Here is an 18,900-nt window from a genome sequence, read left to right on the forward strand (position 1 = left end):
GCTAAAATTAAGCCCAACAGGTTTTGAAAATTCTAGTAAGTGTGCTCAGGGTACAATTAAATGCAGTTAAAATCCTAGTAAGTTGTGAAAAACTCTACAAAGAAAGAGGAATAATTTCCCTAAAAATGCAGTTAAAATCAGATTATATTCTATGGAAAATCATAAAAATAAACAAGAAGCATACTCACTTTGAGTGTGCCATGTTTCAGAAAAGTGAACAAAATGACAATTCAAGAACATTACATATCAAAATCACTACAAATAAACTAGTGATTTTGAGTGTGCCTTGTTTAAGAAAAGTGAACAAAATGACAATTCAAAAACATTACTTATCAAAATCACTACAAACAAACTACTGATTTTGAGTGTGCCATGTTTAAGAAAATATGATGTTCTATTAAAAAAAAGATAATGTGTGGGGTGTGTGCCCGTGTCTGCGCCTTGTTTAAGATAACCTGTACTCTAGGCAGAAATAAAAGAAGCTAATATCATAAGTGGCCATATATACAACTAAGCCAATCAAATAAAAGAACCTACGCCAAGTAATTTGAAAAATAAACTAATCTTTATAGGAAAAAAAATAGCTGGCCTGTTTACAGTAAGTGCTTGTTTTCTTGTATCATTCTTTGGTTTGTAATGCTAAAATTAAGCCCAACAGGTTTTGAAAATTCTAGTAAGTGTGCTCAGGGTACAACTATAGCTTTGCTTACTAGGTTATGGGTTAACAATGTATAATAACTCAACACAAAAAATAAGGGAAAAAAAACATTGACATATATCTCTTACATGTACTCGTCAATTAGCGATAAATGATTGGAAAAACTCTACAAAGAAGAGAGAAGAATAATTTCCCTAAAAATGCAGTTAAAATCAGATTACATTCTATAGAAAAACATAAAAATAAACAAGAAGCATACTCACGTTGATAACTGCCAACACTTTGTGAAATGTTGGTAAATAGATGTTGTTAATTGCCATCTTTTTTGGAGTGACTGAGTGATTTTATCTTGAAGAAGAACGGACCTGCGGGTGGAGTCAGAGCTCGCCTGAGGCGAGGAGCTCGCCTGCTAGAGTCGGAAGGCGAGGAGCTCGCCTGCTAGAGTCGGAACTTGCCTGCTAGAGTCGGAACTCACATGAGGCGAGGAGCTCGCCTGCTAGAGTTGGAACTCGCCTGTGTGGGGGTGGAGAGCTCGTCTGCTGAGGTGACCTCGCATGCGTGAAAGGGATTTGAGCTCGCCTGCGGGTGGCCTGGCGTGGAAGCTCGCATGATGGGTTCGAGCTCGCTTAACGCGGGCCTAGCGTGGAAGCTCGCGTGCGTGTAGCGGTTCGAGCTCGCCTGATGAAGAGCTCACATGTGCGTGGACCTCGCCTGATGGAACACTCGAGCTCGCCTGCGTGGTGGAAGCCAGCTGGAGGGAGCTTGCCTGATGGAACACTCGAGCTCGCCTGCGTGGTGGAAGCCAGCTGGAGGGAGCTTGCCTGATGGAACACTCGAGCTCGCCTGCGTGGTGGAAGCCAGCTGGAGGGAGCTCGCCTGAATTTGACCTAGGGTTTCCCTATAAAAGGGAAACCCTGTTCACGAGAATCGTTGGAGCTTCTCATCTCGCAATTCTTGAGAGGGTTTAAGGCGGCGACGATTTCTCAAGAGAATCGGTTATTTTTTGAGAAGCCTTTAAAGACGATTCTCAGTGATATTGAGCGGAGATTTCTCAGTGAAAAATAACACGCGGTTCTGTAGCAATTCTACAGTGATCGATATTTTGATTGAGAGATCTCAAGTTTGAGATCTTCTCTTTGCAATCTTTGTAATTTCTTGTGGTTAAATGTGAAATTATTTGTGCGGCTCCCGTGGACGTAAGCAAGTTTGCCGAACCACGTAAATCTGTTGTCTTGTCTCTTTTACTTATTTTTATCTCTGTATTCGCTATTGCTTGTGATTAGTTGGTTTTTGAGTTTGGTATAAACTCTAGCTAGGGTTGTTTTTCTCTCTCGAAGTTGATATCGCTTCCGCGTCGGTGTGGGCGTCTCCCGACCCTAACATATCTACATAACTATATGAGGTTAATGAATATCATTTATCACATGAGAAGATTCCCTCATATATTATGATGTGACTCTATATCTTAATCAAAAGTGGCAATGAGGATTTCCCTCTCATTGTTTATCATTATCATACGAGGGAATCCCCTCATATCACAAGAATACCTATTATTATCATAATATACTAGCATATTGGCACGTGCAAGTGCACGTGCAGGTAACATCAAATTTGTATTTGAACACTTGTCTGTCATATATGTTAACTATGTTATGATCATTTAATGTGTATTTGTAGGATTTCTAATGATAAATGCATGTACATGTATGTGATCCAAATAATAAGAATTTATTTAAAATTATGTATAACTTTTATATGTATCTAAAAATTATTATTGTACCCTTCATTTTAATAAGAAAAATAAATTTGATCTTAACATACAATATTTTCTTGAGTATTAATAGTGGATCTCAAAAAAATAAATTTCATTTCATTTATTTTCTGATTTTTTAGTTTCCTGTTGTAATAAGAGGATATAAACAACAAAAACTATCTATACTACTCTACAAGAACATTATGAGGGTTGGAAAAAGTGGAGGAATGGGTGATTATTCCTTCAATTTAATATGTAATATAATAAAAGTAAAAAGTAATGTAAATTTCAAGTCCTCCTCTATTTTAAATTTGAATTTCATCCCTCTCTTTCTAAAAGGTTCTGTTATTTTCACTCCTCCGTCTCGTTTTAAAATTTAAAATTTCATGCATGATCTTTTTAATAATCACCAGAATTATTTCATGTCAAATGCACTTGTCATGGATATATTTATTCTAAATTTTATATAAAAAGAATAAATTATATTTTAATACCCTTAAGATTTTTATCAATTTCTTAACTTTTATATCATACTCCAAAATAGTTAAGATATAATTATATAAAATGTAATATTGTAATCTTATTTGAGCGAGAGTAGCTTTTCCTTACTAAAACGTCGACTGAAATTATTGTAGAAAACACTTTAATCCCAATAGTATAAAAAATTATAAGGAGTTGTTAAATAAAAATCTACTATTTAAAATTAAAAGTATTCTTTAAAGTGATCATGGTCATTTTTTTAATCATTATATTTTGCATAGACATGTATTTAATAATTATTTCAGAAAAGAAACTTATCATTTTATATTTTAATCTCTTATAATGTATAACTTGCACTACTACATAAAGAGGCATCCTAGACGGAAAATTCTGTCTAGGATACCCAGAATTCCATCTAGGATGCGTATTCTAGACGGAATTCCGTCTAGAATACGGATCTAGTATGTTTCCGTCTAGAATATAGTATTCTAGACGGAAATTCCGTCTAGAATACATCCTAGATGGATTATTCTAGACGGAATTCAAAACCGTCTAGAATACATCCTAGACGGATTATTCTAGACGGAATTTTCCGTCTAGAATACTTCATCCTAGACGGAAAAAAATTCCGTCTAGGATGGGTATCCTAGACGGAAATTTCCGTCTAGAATACTCATTCTAGACGGAATTTCCGTCTAGAATGTTTTTTAATTTTTTTTTCAAAAAACCAAACATCCTAGACGGAATTTGAGCATCCTAGACGGAATTTCCGTCTAGGGTGCTATGCTACAGTAGTTTTTTTTTTGCAGAATCTATTCTAAGTGCATGTACACAATATTTATCAACAACAAATTATATTCATAGCCAACACAATCAAATTATATTCCAATATCAAATCCAATTATATTCAAATAATACATTCACCAAAATAGTAGAGAGATACATAAATTGTTTACAAACTTTTACATAAATTATTTACAAGAGGTTCCGTATGCTCCATCGCACAACATTACGCACAATTTCTCCATCAACCCGATCTCTACATTGTTGTTTATGCAAATTAAAACTGATGCAACCAATAAGTATCTTACTTCCCAATGCCTGTAAAAGTTCAAGACAAATGTGATACATATGACAAATTTTCACTACAGAGAAGCACATTCATCTTCAACGTATTTCAGAGTGCCCAAAAATGCACAAAGAAGATAACAAGCGAAATCAACCAAGACACCACTGCCTAAAATGGTTGAATGAAAGAAGAACAGAGCAATAATCTTCTGCATCTTATGATAATACTTCAATGAATAATCGGGATATAGCTGTATATTCACAATTGCAAAAGAATTATCAAGCATAATAAAGAAATTAGTTTCCAATGTTAACCGACACATAATAACCTAATTAGTTTCCACATCCTCTGATATGGGTACGATTAAACGTAGTAAGTCATTATTTTGTGGAGCTAAGCTTACAAGATCAATTGAAGAATTCATAAAGAAAGAACAAGCTCGAGGTGAAAATTGCTTGGATACTTGATAAAATTGGTACACTAACTATGTTCATTCAACTTGCTTAAATACGTAAAAAGTATCAATTGAAAATATTACTGTAATTACTTGTGAAATTAAAGCCTAATCAATTTAGAGAGTAATACTCCTCCAACTAGTCTCTGATTCTCTAAGCCCTCAAAATTTAATTGAAACTGTAGCCTCTAAACAATTAAAGATTCGCCTTAAAGCAACATAACATTAAATTAAAGCACACCAATCGTTTTCTCAGGGCATATTCATGAAGATACTCTGATCCCTAATAAAAACATTAACTTGTCCACAAGATGTAATTTCGCACTCAAATTAAAACACCAACCTTACTAAAGAGAAAGGGATCAGCCACGAAATTCGCAATCAATATAAGCTTTAAAAAAGGCATTTTCTTTATTATGATCGTCAAATACAAGTTTCAATATTAAATCATTAAGCATGGTGACAATGCATGCATGCAACAAATTTAAAATATAAAACAGGTGTCCTCAAGATGAATTTGGTTTATGCACACATGAAAACCAATGGAGAATATTTACCTTACTCAGGTTTGTGCTTTTCTCATCCTTTTCAGAGCATAGCACCAACGAACTGAGATTAGCAATTTTCTTTGCTTGCTCTGCTAGCCTCCTCTCACGATGAGCTCTGTCTTTCTTTTCCTCTTCCAACTCCAGAGCTATTCTCTCTTTCTCTAGCTCACTCTAGAATTACCTCAACTTAGTAAGAAGATGCTACAAAATTAAGATGGGAACAACCAAATTAGAACAAGGCAGGCTATCACTGACCTTCAATAGTGTGTTTCGAAGGTTCAAGATTTCTTCCTCGAAGTGCTCTGAATGAGAGGTCTAGGCACAAAACCATAGAAAACAATTGATGCTCTTAGTGAATAATAATAAGCACATTCTGGAACAACAAAAGGTCATCATTCAACAAACTTCCCAAGGTTCGCCAAATCCAAGCTCATAAAACAGATCAATCCTACCACATGCAACACTACAAAGGTTTAAAGCATTTATTACTAAGAACTTGTAGCCTTCATACGGATGGATTTTGCTCTTCAGAATAACTTCCACTCATCTTTTTTGTTAGAACCTTTGATAGCAGACTATTACCTCCCTCCAGTGATCTAACAAGCTACAATATGACGCTACAAAAAGGATGAGTGGTAAATTTTCAACCAGTAACAAACAATGATCCAAATTCGTATGGATGTCCATTTCCAGAAAAACTAAGACCATATCAAAGTTAGTGTAAATATATAGCAAAAAATATTGAATAGACTTAGGATTTTAAGTTTAACTGATCATAACACGGATTAAAAGTTGAGGTGTCTCTAACACTAGATTTGCAATCTTATCTGCTATCTCTTGATCTAAATTGCAGCTTAGATGTTCAAATTTTCAAAATCATAGCTATCAAATTCAAGCATTCATTCGCAACCCAAAAAAATTCACCAAAGAAAAGAAACATTACCTAGCTGGTCCAGTTCAAAAAATAAAGGCTCCACCCCAGTCCTCCTGAACAGCGATTTCACCTCCATTGAGTAACTTCAATCAGCAGCCGCCGCAGCCACTTCACAGGTGAACAACAAAGGAGCAGTTGCAGAAGTCGCTGTCTCGATGGCTGATGATGGATGCTGCTGCCGAGGTCCTTCAAAAAGTTCGTAGCTTTGAAGTAACATTTTGTAAAACTTAGAATTGGGGAAATTGAATTAGGGTTAGGGTTTTGATCGGTTACCTTGATGAGAGAGGGAATTCGAATCGAGGAGGGAGGGGATGGGACGATGGCCTTGATGCTAATCTCTACTTGGAGGGGCAAAGCTTGAGGGCGAGGGAGTGGAGGGTGCGGACGATGGGGAGAGGGGAGGACTCTTGAGTGCGGAGGAGAGGATGTAGGAGTTCGGGAGGGGGTTCGGTGAGGAGGCGGGAAAGGTGGTGGAGGCCGTGGAGGGAGAGGGAGTAGAGGGGGAGGGCGGTGTCGGGGGTGACGTTGAGTAGGGAGAGGGAGAGGAGGAGGAGGGGGGAGGTGTTGGAGTTGAGGATTTTTTAGGGGGGAATGGAGGGGGGGGGAACGGAGGGCAGCGGGGGTTTCGATTTTGGGGATGAAAATTTCGATTTTGGGGGGAATGGAGTGCAGCGGGGGTTTTGACGGGTTATTTTTTTTTAAATGGGCACATATTCTAGACGGAAATTTCCGTCTAGGATACATTCCAGACGGAAATTTCCGTCTAGGATATCAGGATTTTTTTAAAAAAAAATTAAAAATAAAAAAACCGTCTAGGATACTATTCTAGACGGAAATTTCCGTCTAGAATGCATTATCCTAGACGGAGTATTCTAGACGGAAATTTTCCGTCTAGTTTAATACATTGTAGACGGAAAAATTTCCGTCTAGAATATTCCGTCTAGGATACGTGAAATTTAACTAGTGTTGATGACTACATGATTTATAGAATGTTCTAGAAATAATAAAATAATAAAATTAATTATTGTGAATGAAATTATATTCTCATTTACAATTTAGAATCTTCTACAAAGAAGAGAAGAAAAAAAAAGAAAGGAAAAAAAAATCTTTCATATATGTAAAATAACTAATAGCCTCTTATTCTTCTACTGTACGTGATGGGAATGTCCTTCCATTTTTTGGGTACCCCGCTTAAAATTATGGAAAATATTAAAATTTAGCCTATATTTTGAGAGTTTTGTACAAAATCTCTAACAATGCTTATGCGACATATGCCTACATCATGGATTTTAAGACGTAAATCATGTTATATGGATATCTGACAAAAAGTAGATTATATAAGCCAATTTGACAATTTACCAAACATGCTCTCACATGCATTCGCTAATAGCATTTCATCTTTTTGTCAAAATAGCAAAATAATTAATGAAGTCGTTATTATTTTTTGATTTTATTATATTGCATCTTGGGAGGTAGAGCATTTAACTAATAAAACATATAACCCACTTCTTGAATCATCATCTAAACCTTCCAGGTAACCAAACGTAATAGAAATAAAGTTAAAATAGATTCTAATGCTGGATCAAATAGTGATCTGTTTGTTTTAAACAAAGATCTCGACTTAGTATATAAACCTAAACTAATTTTTTTAGAGGAAATATAACTTAACCTACTAAATGATGCAATTATAGCTGCACCTAAAAGCCTGATGTTGCTAACGATGAGACATGCCCACTTGCTTATTTTGCAAATATCTATACCCAAAATCTTTTTAAATCAAGAACCTTCAAATTTATCAATAACACGCTTTATCAAATTATTTCTTTCTAATCTGTGATCAACGCATTCATTAAATTAACAAAAACATGCGCATATCGTTGGGGTATAAAATTAATCATATTCTTAATGGCATAGAAGCAAATGTGCTAATCAATAATACAACTATACAACCTTATCATATTCACGACTTGTAGAGCTCATATATATATATAAACATGGATTCAATTATTATTAGAACAACTTACCGCAGCAAAGATATCATTGGCAAGAATTGCATAAAAAGTCCATACACCGCCGTTCAAGAAAAGGAAAAACGAGAGGAGAAAAGGCATGTACTCCACGCTCTTTGTAGTTACCACAATTTTCTGTTCAAATATTAACAAAAGTCGTGACAAGAAGAAATTGCAATTAAAAAAAAGATGAGAGGCAAAGGAAACAAACACTATTCAAAACGATTTAAGTAAATTATAATGAATTTGCTGTGTATGAACCTTTGCTCCAAAAGCTATTAAGAAATTAAATAAACAAAAAATGATAGAAAGATTGGATGAAGCACCCTGCATCCAGAGTACTTGTTGCCTTTAACATTTAGATTTTAAATTAGTTCTTTGACAATATTGTTAGCTTGACTCGGTCATGGTGACCAAATCAACGATTCTCAGTAGAGAGAATTGTGGATCGTGGAAGGGTTGTTGAGAGAAAATCTCTCATTGGGGTGGATCTTGGGGGGTGGAGTTAGTGGGTTCAGCCCCTATAAATGGAGGAGTAATTCTCCTTGAGAAATCACAACGAAGAAAGTGAAAAACCTCTTACCCATTAGCGGACCCCCCCTCAAAATCTGTTCTTCCTTCTTCTCTGAGTTCAAATACTGGTATCAGAGCACGTCGATCTCATCGCCGCCCCCTTCGAGCTCTGCGTCAATCGGCCACCTCGACGACTCTGCTGCGACGATCGATCGACGACGACGACGACAAATCCGCGCCGATCTCAACGCACTCGTCTCCATCCTTGGCGATTAAGAGAGAGATGTTGTGCGCCGCGAAAGCCCGATTAGACAAATACAAAAGCACACACAAGAACCACAATAGATCACAATTGAACACAAGCCAATCAATCACAGCAAGAACTCAAGATATACGTGGTTCGGCAATGCGCCTACATCCACGGGGCAAGGAGGGGGAAGCTTTACTAATAAAAATCAAGGGGAATACAAATTAGGGTTACAAATCTTACCCAAAACCCTCTTACAAGACCACTTGATCTCTCCAATAGACTCCAACAATAGAAGCCCTAGAAATCCCCTTTCAGCAGCTCAAAATCACCAAAGCTTAACCCTAGAAACGAGTTTAGGGTTTATATACAACTCACAAACGAAACGGGTCTGGAAACAGAACCCAGGCCCAAAGAACGTTTATCCCAAAACTGAGCCGACACCAAAACACCCCCAATCAACTTTAACCGGCTGCATCTGCACGACTGCCTACGTATCCTCTTGCCCAAGGAATCAAGCCGAACGTAGTTCATCTAAATGGCCGCCAACGACCTCAACAACGAAGAATGTTCAATAAATCCAAACAGTGACCAAACTTCACACCTGGTACAACTTTGGTCAACATATCAGCAGGGTTGTCCTTAGTGTGGACCTTCTCCAACGTGATATCGCCATCATCCAATACATCACGTACAAAGTGAAACCTGACATCAATGTGCTTCGTGCGAGCATGATAGACTTGGTTCTTCGCCAAATAGATAGTTGACATACTATCACAATATACCTGTATGGTCTCCTGTGCAATCCCCAAATCATCCAACAAACCATGTAGCCACAAAGCCTCATTCACTGCTTCAGTCACCGCCATATACTCAACCTCCGTAGTAGAAAGCGCTACTGTAGACTGAAGAGTGCATCTCCAACACACCGGTGCGCTAGCCAATGTAAAAACATAACCTGTAGTGAACCGACGCTTGTTAAGATCTCCGGCATAGTCTGAATCCACGTAGCCAATACCATCCTGCCCTGTCTCATCACTCTTCGCAAATATCAACCCAACATCCATGGTACCCTTAATATACCGTAGAATCCACTTTACGGCCTCCCAATGCCCCTTTCCGGGGTTATGCATGTACCTAGATACCATGATCACTGCCTGTGACAAATCTGGCCTCGTACACACCATAGCATACATCAAGCTACCCACTGCACTGGCATATGGAACTTTGGACATGTAGTCCCTATCCTCCACTGAAACTGGTGACATCAAAGCTGAAAGCTTAAAGTGGGGAGCTAATGGAGTACTCACCACCTTGGTATTGCCCTCAAAACTGAATTTCTTCAGCATCTTCTGCAAGTAACTCCTCTATGTAAGCTTCAATCTCCCCTTCACCCTGTCTCTCTCAATCTCCATACACAATATCTTCTTAGCCTCTCCCAGGTCCTTCATCTCAAATTCAGATGACAGCTCCTTTTTCAATTTCCCAATAGCTGAAGTGTTCCTGGAAGCTATGAGTATATCATCAACATACAATAACAAATAAATATGCTCACCATCATGTAGCTTGTGCATATAAACGCACGGGTCATAAGGGCTCCTCGTGTACCCTCGGCCAATCATAAAGCTATCAAATCTCTTGTACCACTGTCGTGGTGATTGCTTCAGTCCGTAAAGAAATTTTATCAATTTGCACACTAAATTTTCCATTCCTGCAGCTTTAAACCCCATAGGTTATGTCATGTAGATCTCCTCATCTAAGTCTCCATATAGAAAGGTCGTCTTTACTTCCATTTGGACCAAATCTAAGTCCAGCTGTACCACCAATGCCAATAGTATCCTAATCGACGAATGCTTCACAACGGGTGAAAACACCTCGTTGTAATCAACGCCCTCAAGCTGTGCATATCCCTTGGCAACTAATCTAGCCTTGAACCGAATTTCCCCAATAGAAGATCCCTCCTTCTTAGCATACACCCACTTGCAACCAATAGCTTTCTTACCCTTAGGTAGCTGTGCAAGTTCCCAAGTGTCGTTCTTCTGAAGAGATTGCATCTCCTCCTCCATAGCATTCCTCCACCTAATGGAATCAGAGCTGGACTCTGCCTCCCTGAATGTGGCAGGAATAAAATCATCAACGACCTCCACAGATAAAGCATATGCCACCATGACATCATCGTATCTAGCTGGCCGACGAATCTCTCTCCTCGGTCTGTCTGCTGCAATGGACCCCTGAGCATGACCCTGCTCCTGAGCCTCACCATCAACTGTATCCTCCAAATGCCCGACTGTCATCTCATCTCCTTCCAGTGCCACCTCTGTAGGAGTCTCAATGGACACAGTGCTGACTGGAGTGGGTAGAGTCACATCATCCTCCACCTGATGTGATATCCTTCCTGTCTGATCTTCCTCCACCTGCTGAGGAACTCAAGGCTTCATCATGTACGCCTCATCAAATGTGACATCTCTGCTAATGACCATCTTCTTGTCTTGTGGATCCTATAATTTGAAGCCTTTGACACATTCTCTGAATCCCACAAAGATAGCCTTCCTCGCTCTCGGATTTAACTTCCCATCACTAACATGGAAATAAGCTGGACACCCAAATATCCGAAGAGTCTCATAATCATTAGCCACAGAATCAGACCAACACTCCATATGGGTCTTCCCCTCTATCGCAGTGCACGGCAACCTGTTAACAAGATGGCTCACATAAACTAACGCCTCGGCCCAAAAGGATCTAGCCAATCCACTCTGCGTCATCATACATCGTACCTTCTCCAGCAAGGTACGGTTCAGCCTCTCTGCCACCCCATTCTGTTGCGGTGTCTCTCTAACTGTGAAGTGTCTTCTACTGCCGTGATCCCGACAAACTGTAGAAATGGATCACTCTTATACTCTCCACCATTGTCTGAACGAAGAGTCTTCACCTTTCTACCTGTCTGCAGCTCCACTTTCTTCTTCCACTCCACAAATATATCCAGGACCTCATGTTTATGCTTCATGGTATATACCCAATTCCTCCTGGAATAGTCATCAATGAAAGTGATAAAATAATTTGCCCTACCAAGCGATGTGTGCTTAGAAGGGCCCCAAACATCTGTGTGAATGTAGTCTAATATACCTTGGGTGTTGTGAATTGCGGTGCCAAACTTTACTTTAGTCTTCTTCCCAAGAATGCAATGCTCACATAGCTCCATCTTGTAGGTCTTTGCACCTTTCAATAGCCCCTGTTTTGCCAATGACTGTAGGGGCTTTTCACCTGTGTGTGTCCAAGCCTCATGTGCCATAGTGTGGTAGTGTCCTCCTCTGTGGTGATAGAAGCAGCCAGACCCCCTGTAACTGTCTTGCCCTTCAAGTAGTATATGTTGTTTTCCCTGACACCTCGCATCACCACCATGGACCCCTTCATGACCTTCAAACTAGCATCCTCTAAGATCACCCTATAGCCTGATGCCTCCAAAGTCCCAAGAGAAATGATGTTCTTCGTCAACTGCGGCACGAACCTCACTTCTTTCAATTCCCTAGTCACCCCGTCATGCATTCTGATTCTGACTGAGCCAATCCCACTAATAGGACAAACGTGATCGTTCCCTATAAGCACCACGTCTCCTCTCTTCAACTTCTCAAAGTTGGTAAACCAATCCCTCTTAGGGCAAATGTGAAATGTAGCTCCCGAATCAAGCATCCACTCCGTAGAGTCGGCATAACAAACAGACAGTAGTGCGGGACAAGAATAACCGGAAGAATCCGAATCTGAAGTGTTGCCAACAACATTGGCAACATTCACCTCTGAAGCTTGTATAGCTTTCCCCCTTTGCTTCCCGGCTCTATCCTTTAACTTTGGGCATTCATTCTTCCAATGTCCCTCTTCTTTGCAAAAGGCACATTGATTTCTACCAAAACTTTTATGGCCACCACTATTCTTTGATTTTGAGCGGTTGAACCTTTGACGGTTTGGACTACGGTCACGAACTGCTAATACATCACCCGATGCCTTCTCGGAGGGCTCACAATCATTCTTCCTCAGCTCATAATTCACCAATGCCGAGGTCACCTCCTTGTAGCTAACTGTACTTCGCCCATTTATCATAGTGAGAACAAAAGTACTAAATTCATCATCCGGCAACGAACACAATAATAACATCACCTTATCTTCATCCTCCACCATGATATCTACATTGGCCATATCCGAAATTAGCTTTGTGAAGTTGTTAACATGCTCCCGAATGGAAACTCCCCTCTTCATCTTGAATTGGTAGAACCTTTTCTTCAAGTGAAGCTGATTCTAAATGCTCTTCGTCAAATATTTTTCATTGAGCGTTTCCCACAATCTCTTTGCCGACGTCTCATTCATCACATCATAGATAAGATCCGGCGTTAAGCATGACCGAATAACCCCATAAGCCCTACTGTGCATTTTCTTCCAAACCCTATCATCAATCTTCTCGGGTTTCTCTTGAAACTCAAGAGTCTCCTCTAAATTTTGTGCATCTAAGGTGTCCATTACTTGACATCTCCATAAACCAAAGTTAATCTTGCCGTCAAACTTTGGGATATTAATTTTAGTGTTATTGATACTCAAATTTTGGATCGCCTTTGTCAACGCCGACCCCGATGTACTAGTAGCACTTGAACTAGCCCTGCTTGTTTCAACCATATTGTAGATCTACTCTTCAGCCAAGAATCCAACAGTGAATCCTTCGAACAAAACTCCCAAATCCAACCCGGAGCTCTGATACCACTTGTTGTGCACCACGAAAACCCGATTAGACAAATACAAAAGCACACACAAGAACCACAATAGATCACAATTGAACACAAGCCAATCAATCACAGCAAGAACTCAAGATATATGTGGTTCGGCAATGTGCCTACGTCCACGGGGCAAGGAGGAGGAAGTTTTACTAATGAAAATCAAGGGGAATACAAATTAGGGTTACAAATCTTACTCAAAACCCTCTTACAAGACCACTTGATCTCTCCAATAGACTCCAACAATAGAAGCCCTAGAAATCCCCTTTCAGCAGCTCAAAATCACCAAAGCTTAACCCTAGAAACGAGTTTAGGGTTTATATACAACTCACAAACAAAACGGTCCGGAACGACACAAGCCAAATTGGGGCGTCACCGCGCGGTTTGAGCCCTACCATAAGCAGCATACGCAAAATTCAGAAGTTGCTGTACGACAATCTCCGCGCCGTCGCGGCACCAGAGCAACTTCTGCGTCGACCGTCGCGGCGGCAAACCGCCACCAAAACTGAAGCTCAGTAAGCCTCGTGCACGAACGCGATCGACCGCCCCGATCGATCGCCACCCAGTCTGCCTGATTCTGTCAACCTGCTGCCAATTCTACAAGAGACATCAGCCGCCCCTTGAAATTTTACGGCGTAACCCTAGCTCCCAGCTCGAGATCATTTTTTACGAGTGGGGCACTCGTTTTCTCAAGAGCCAAGTTACAAAGCCAGGCCCAATTCCCCACAACCAGCAAAGCCCATCCACTTTATTCGTTTAATCAAAGCCAAACCATTTCTTTTTTGTTAAAACAAAGCCAGGCCCATGTTCCCTTAACAAATCTTTACAAAGCCCATTTTTCCTATATCACACCTTCTTCGAAACCAGCAAACCTTTTTTTTTAAAAAAAATATCACTTTAGTCCTTTATAATTCAATATTCTGTTTTCAATCTTTTTGGGTTGTTCGAACAATTCTTCACAATTTCTATTCGGTGTAACTCCACAACAGCAGCAGATTATCTCTAAATCCAGTCAGAAACGACGCTAAAACTTCGACAAGAGATTCTTCGGTCAACACCGCTAAGCGACAATCTCGCTCAAATTGGAGCCTCTTTCATCAACTCGGAACAATCAGTTTTAGTTCTTTACCGAATGGCTAGTAAACTCGTTCTATCAGAACTAGGCAAAATTGACAAATTTAATGGCAGTAATTATGATATGTGGCATAGAAAAATAGGATATGCTCTTATTCATGACAACATTGATGATATAATCGAAACCACTGCTCCAACCCTTACTGATAAATCTACACCTGAAGAAAAGAAAGGGTTTGAACAGTAGAAGTCAAAAGATAAAAAGGCGAAAAGTCTTATGCTCATGTTCATGGAAGATAACTTAATTAAAGTTTTTGAAACTTATAAGACTTCCATGGACATGTGGAATGCAATAAAAGAAAAATACGACACTGCTTCTGAAGTTAACATTCAACTACTCTTGCATAAGTATAATTCTTGTCGTATGCAAGAGGGAGACAATATCGTAGAGCATATAAATAAAATGATTGTCATGGCTAAGGACTTATCCACTGCTGGGACCAAAATCCCAGAAAGAATGCAAGTGACAACCATTTTGAATAGTCTTCCCCCCTTCACTTGCTGTGGCTGCCACCACATTAAGAATGAATCATGCCATTAAGTCTGTCACTGATCTTCCTATGCACCTAGCAATAGAACATGACTTAATAGCCAGTAGGAAGGAACCAGAACTGAATATGGTGCAGCAAGAGCTGAATTATGTCCGCCAGAGGCATAATGCTGGAAGCTATAAAAACCCAAGTTCTAGTAAACCACAACCACGAGGATCGAAATCGCAGCAGTTCAAGAGAAAGAAAGTACCCCACGGAGCCTGCTATAATTGTGGAAAGTTCGGGCATTTCAAACCCAATTGCTCACAAGGTGAAAAGCAGAAGAATAAGGGAGGCTATAAGCATCCAGAACAAGGGGTACTAGCAAAAGAGAATTCGTCGGTGTGACTGAATGTAATGCTGTGATGACGGATATCAGTGGTTGGTGGATCAACTCCGGTGCGACTAGGCATATCGCAAAGGAAAAGAATGGAGTCGTAGAATTCACCGAGCTGAAGAAAGGAGAACAGAGAATCTATATGGGAAATAATACCTATCTCGATGTAGAAGGTATTGCTTCGTATAGATTGGATTTTGGGGACAGCATTCTTGTCCTCAAAGATGTGTTCTATGCGCCAGGAATTCGGCGCAATCTAATCTCGGTTCCTAGCTTGATGAAAAAAGGATTGGAAGTGAGGTTCTATAATAACAGGGTTTCTATAGGCAAGAATAATAAAGTGTATGCTATGGGAAAATATGCGCCCGAGCATGAATTATGCATTCTTCCAGTAGTTTGTAATGATTCTGATAAAAAAAATTCGAATTTGAACTACTTATCTTGTTATATTTCTGAATCTGAATTGTGGCATTCTAGACTAGGACATGTTAGTATTTCAAAAATGAAAGAAATTATCAGAATGAACTTACTTCATGCACTATCTAATGTTCAATTGCCACCATGTGAACATTGTTTAACTGGTAAAATGACTAGAAAACCTTTTGTTGGCGGATATAGAACCAATGAACTTTTAGGGTTGATACACTCGGATATTTGTGGTCCCCTAAGTGTCAAAACTCATAGTAATAAAGAATATTTTATTACTTTTATAGATGATTATTCCAAGTTTGCACACGTCTATCTTATATCCAGAAAATTAGAAGCTTTTGACTGCTTTAAGAAATATAAGACAGAAGTTGAAAACCAACTTGGATTGAAAATCAAAATTCTGAGAACTGATAGAGGTGGAGAATATAATTCTAAAGAATTTTAAAGTTACTGTATTCAGCATGGAATTAAAAGGTATACAACAATGCCGTATACGCCACAACAGAATGGTGTTGCTGAAAGAAAAGACAGAACATTATTAAATGTAGTTAGATGCATGTTGTCTCATTCTGGTCTCTCTAAAAACTTTTGGGAGAAGCATTGTTAACTACAAACTACATTTTAAATAGAATTCCCACCAAATCAGTTATATCTACACCTTATAAATTATGGAATGGGAGGAAACCTAATTTGAGTCATCTCAGGAAGTGGGGATCTATAGCCCATGTTCTCATTCCATATCAACTTAGAGGTAAGTTGGATTTTAAAACAATAAAGTGTAGATTCATAGGGTATTCAGAAAAGTCAAAAGGTTATAAGTTCTACAATAAAGAAAAAGGAGTCATTGAAAGCAGAGATGCTACATTTCTAGAGAATCTAGAGGAAGAGGAATAAGTTCAAGAGGAAACAGAACCTCTAACTGTAATAGATGATGATTATTACAGTGTTGTTCCCACTAATGACCCTGATATTGTGAATGAACCTAACCTTAAAAATGATGAAATACCTATGGAAAATAATGTACCTAATCAACCGGTTGTAGGCAACAAAAGTCAAAGAACACAACCTTCATGGATGGATGATTACTATTTGTATTCATGTGAGTCATCATGTTTCTCGGTAGATACAAATATAGAAGAACAATATCCCTTAATCTTTTCTGATGCGATGAAATCGCATGAATCAGCCTCATGGCTAGAATCTATGAGAGAAAAACTTGATTCCATAGAAAAGAACAAGGTATGGGAGTTATGTGATCTACCAGAAAATAGAAAAGCCATAGGATGCAAATGGGTGCTCAAAAAGAAATATCGTGTTGATGGATCTATTGATAAATTCAAAGCACGGTTAGTTGCCAAAGGTTATAACCAGAAGGTAGGAATAGATTTTCAGGAGACGTATTCTCCTGTAGCTAAATTTGCATCCATTAGAATTATTTTGGCTATTGTTGCATATCTTGATTTGGAGTTATTCCAAATGGATGTTAAAACTGCATTCCTTAACGGAGAGTTGAAGGAAGCAATATATATGCAACAACCTAAAGGTTTTCAGGTGAAAGAACAGGAACATAAAGTTTACAAATTAATGAAATCTCTATATGGTTTAAAACAGTCTTCTAGACAATGGTATCTCAAATTTCATGATGCAGTTACTAAACTTGGTTTTATTCAAAATAAATTAGATAATTGTGTATATGTCTTGAAAAGTGGGAGCAAGTTTACTATATTATCCTTATATGTGGATGATATATTGCTCGCTGGAAATGACATAGAAATGTTGAATAAAACCAAGGCAGATCTCAGCGAGAAGTTTGAGATGAAAGACATGGGAGATGCATCATATATTCTTGGAATTCAAATAATTCGAGATAGAAAGTCTAGAATGCTAAGTTTAAACCAAGAAAAATATTTAAGATCAGTTCTTAAAAGGTTTGGAATGGAGAATTCCAATCCGGCACCAACTCCGTTGGTTATGGGAAAGAGATTATGTAAAGAGCAAAGCCCTGGAGAGGGGCAAAAGCCATTAGATGTTCCTTATTCTCAAGCAATTGGAAGCTTGATGTATGCAATGTTGTGCACCAGACCTGATATAGCTTATGCTGTGAGTCTAGTCAGTAGATATCAAAGTAATCCAGGACCAGCACATTGGGAAGCTGTTAAAAGGATTATGAAGTATATCAGAGGTACATTGACTCATAGATTAGTTTATCAAGCTGATTCGCTTGAACTCCTCGGTTATTCCGATGCTGATTTCGGAGGTGATAAAGATGATGGAAAGTCCACTTCGGGACACTTATTTATCTTTGGAGGAGGAGCTGTTTCTTGGAGTAGCAAGAAACAAGGGTGTGTTGCTAGATATACGCAAGAAGCTGAATATATAGCTTGCAGTATGGCAACTACACATGCTGTCTGGATAAGACGGTTTTTGATTGATCTTGATCTCAATTTGTTAGAAGGACCTATTGATATTTATTGTGATAATCAAGCAGCAATTAGCTTAATCAATAGTGGCGCGAATAGCTCCAAAGAAAAACATATTGAGATCCAGTATCACTATATTCGAGATATTGTAGAAAAAGGAGAAGTCAAAGTGACTTATATCCCTACTACAGATATGATTGCTGATCCTTTGACAAAAGGAATACCAGCGGAATCTTTTATCAAACATGTAAGTTTGATGGGACTTAGGAATAAATAAGTCCAAGTAAAATTTCATGAATAATGAAATAAAAGTTACTCTCTATGGATAGTGGGAGTAATAGTAAGCAGAAACATCTGATCTCACGGATAGTGGGAGGCATATCACTTGGTTGATTTGGTCAAGTGGGAGATGTTAGCTTGACCTGGTCTAAGATGACCAAATCAACGATTCTCAGTAGAGAGAATTGTGGAATGTGAAAACGTGGAAGGGTTGTTGAGAGAAAATCTCTCATTGGGGCGGATCTGGGGGGGTGGAGTTAGTGGGTTCAGCCCCTATAAATTGAGGAGAAATCTCCTTGAGAAATCACAACAAAAGAAAGTGAAAAACCTCTTACCCATTAGCGGAACCCCC

The 18,900-nt window shown here is 38.8% G+C and overlaps 1 protein-coding gene across 1 annotated transcript in view; it reads right to left on the bottom strand.

The window, feature by feature from the left end:
* Positions 3,774-18,900, bottom strand: part of LOC109846790 (bidirectional sugar transporter SWEET17-like) — a 27,637-nt gene continuing 12,510 nt past the window's right edge. The window contains exons 5-8 of the mRNA XM_020416036.1: positions 7,921-8,040; positions 5,218-5,277; positions 4,972-5,133; positions 3,774-3,992 (exon numbers count right to left, since the gene is read on the bottom strand). Coding sequence (XP_020271625.1) covers positions 3,867-3,992; positions 4,972-5,133; positions 5,218-5,277; positions 7,921-8,040 — 468 coding nt within the window. The 3' untranslated portion in view covers positions 3,774-3,866. The remainder of the gene's footprint in view (positions 3,993-4,971; positions 5,134-5,217; positions 5,278-7,920; positions 8,041-18,900) is intronic.

Source organism: Asparagus officinalis, chromosome 7 (assembly GCF_001876935.1).
Source record: "Asparagus officinalis chromosome 7, Aspof.V1, whole genome shotgun sequence".
In the NCBI taxonomy this organism is placed as follows: Eukaryota; Viridiplantae; Streptophyta; class Magnoliopsida; order Asparagales; family Asparagaceae; genus Asparagus; species Asparagus officinalis.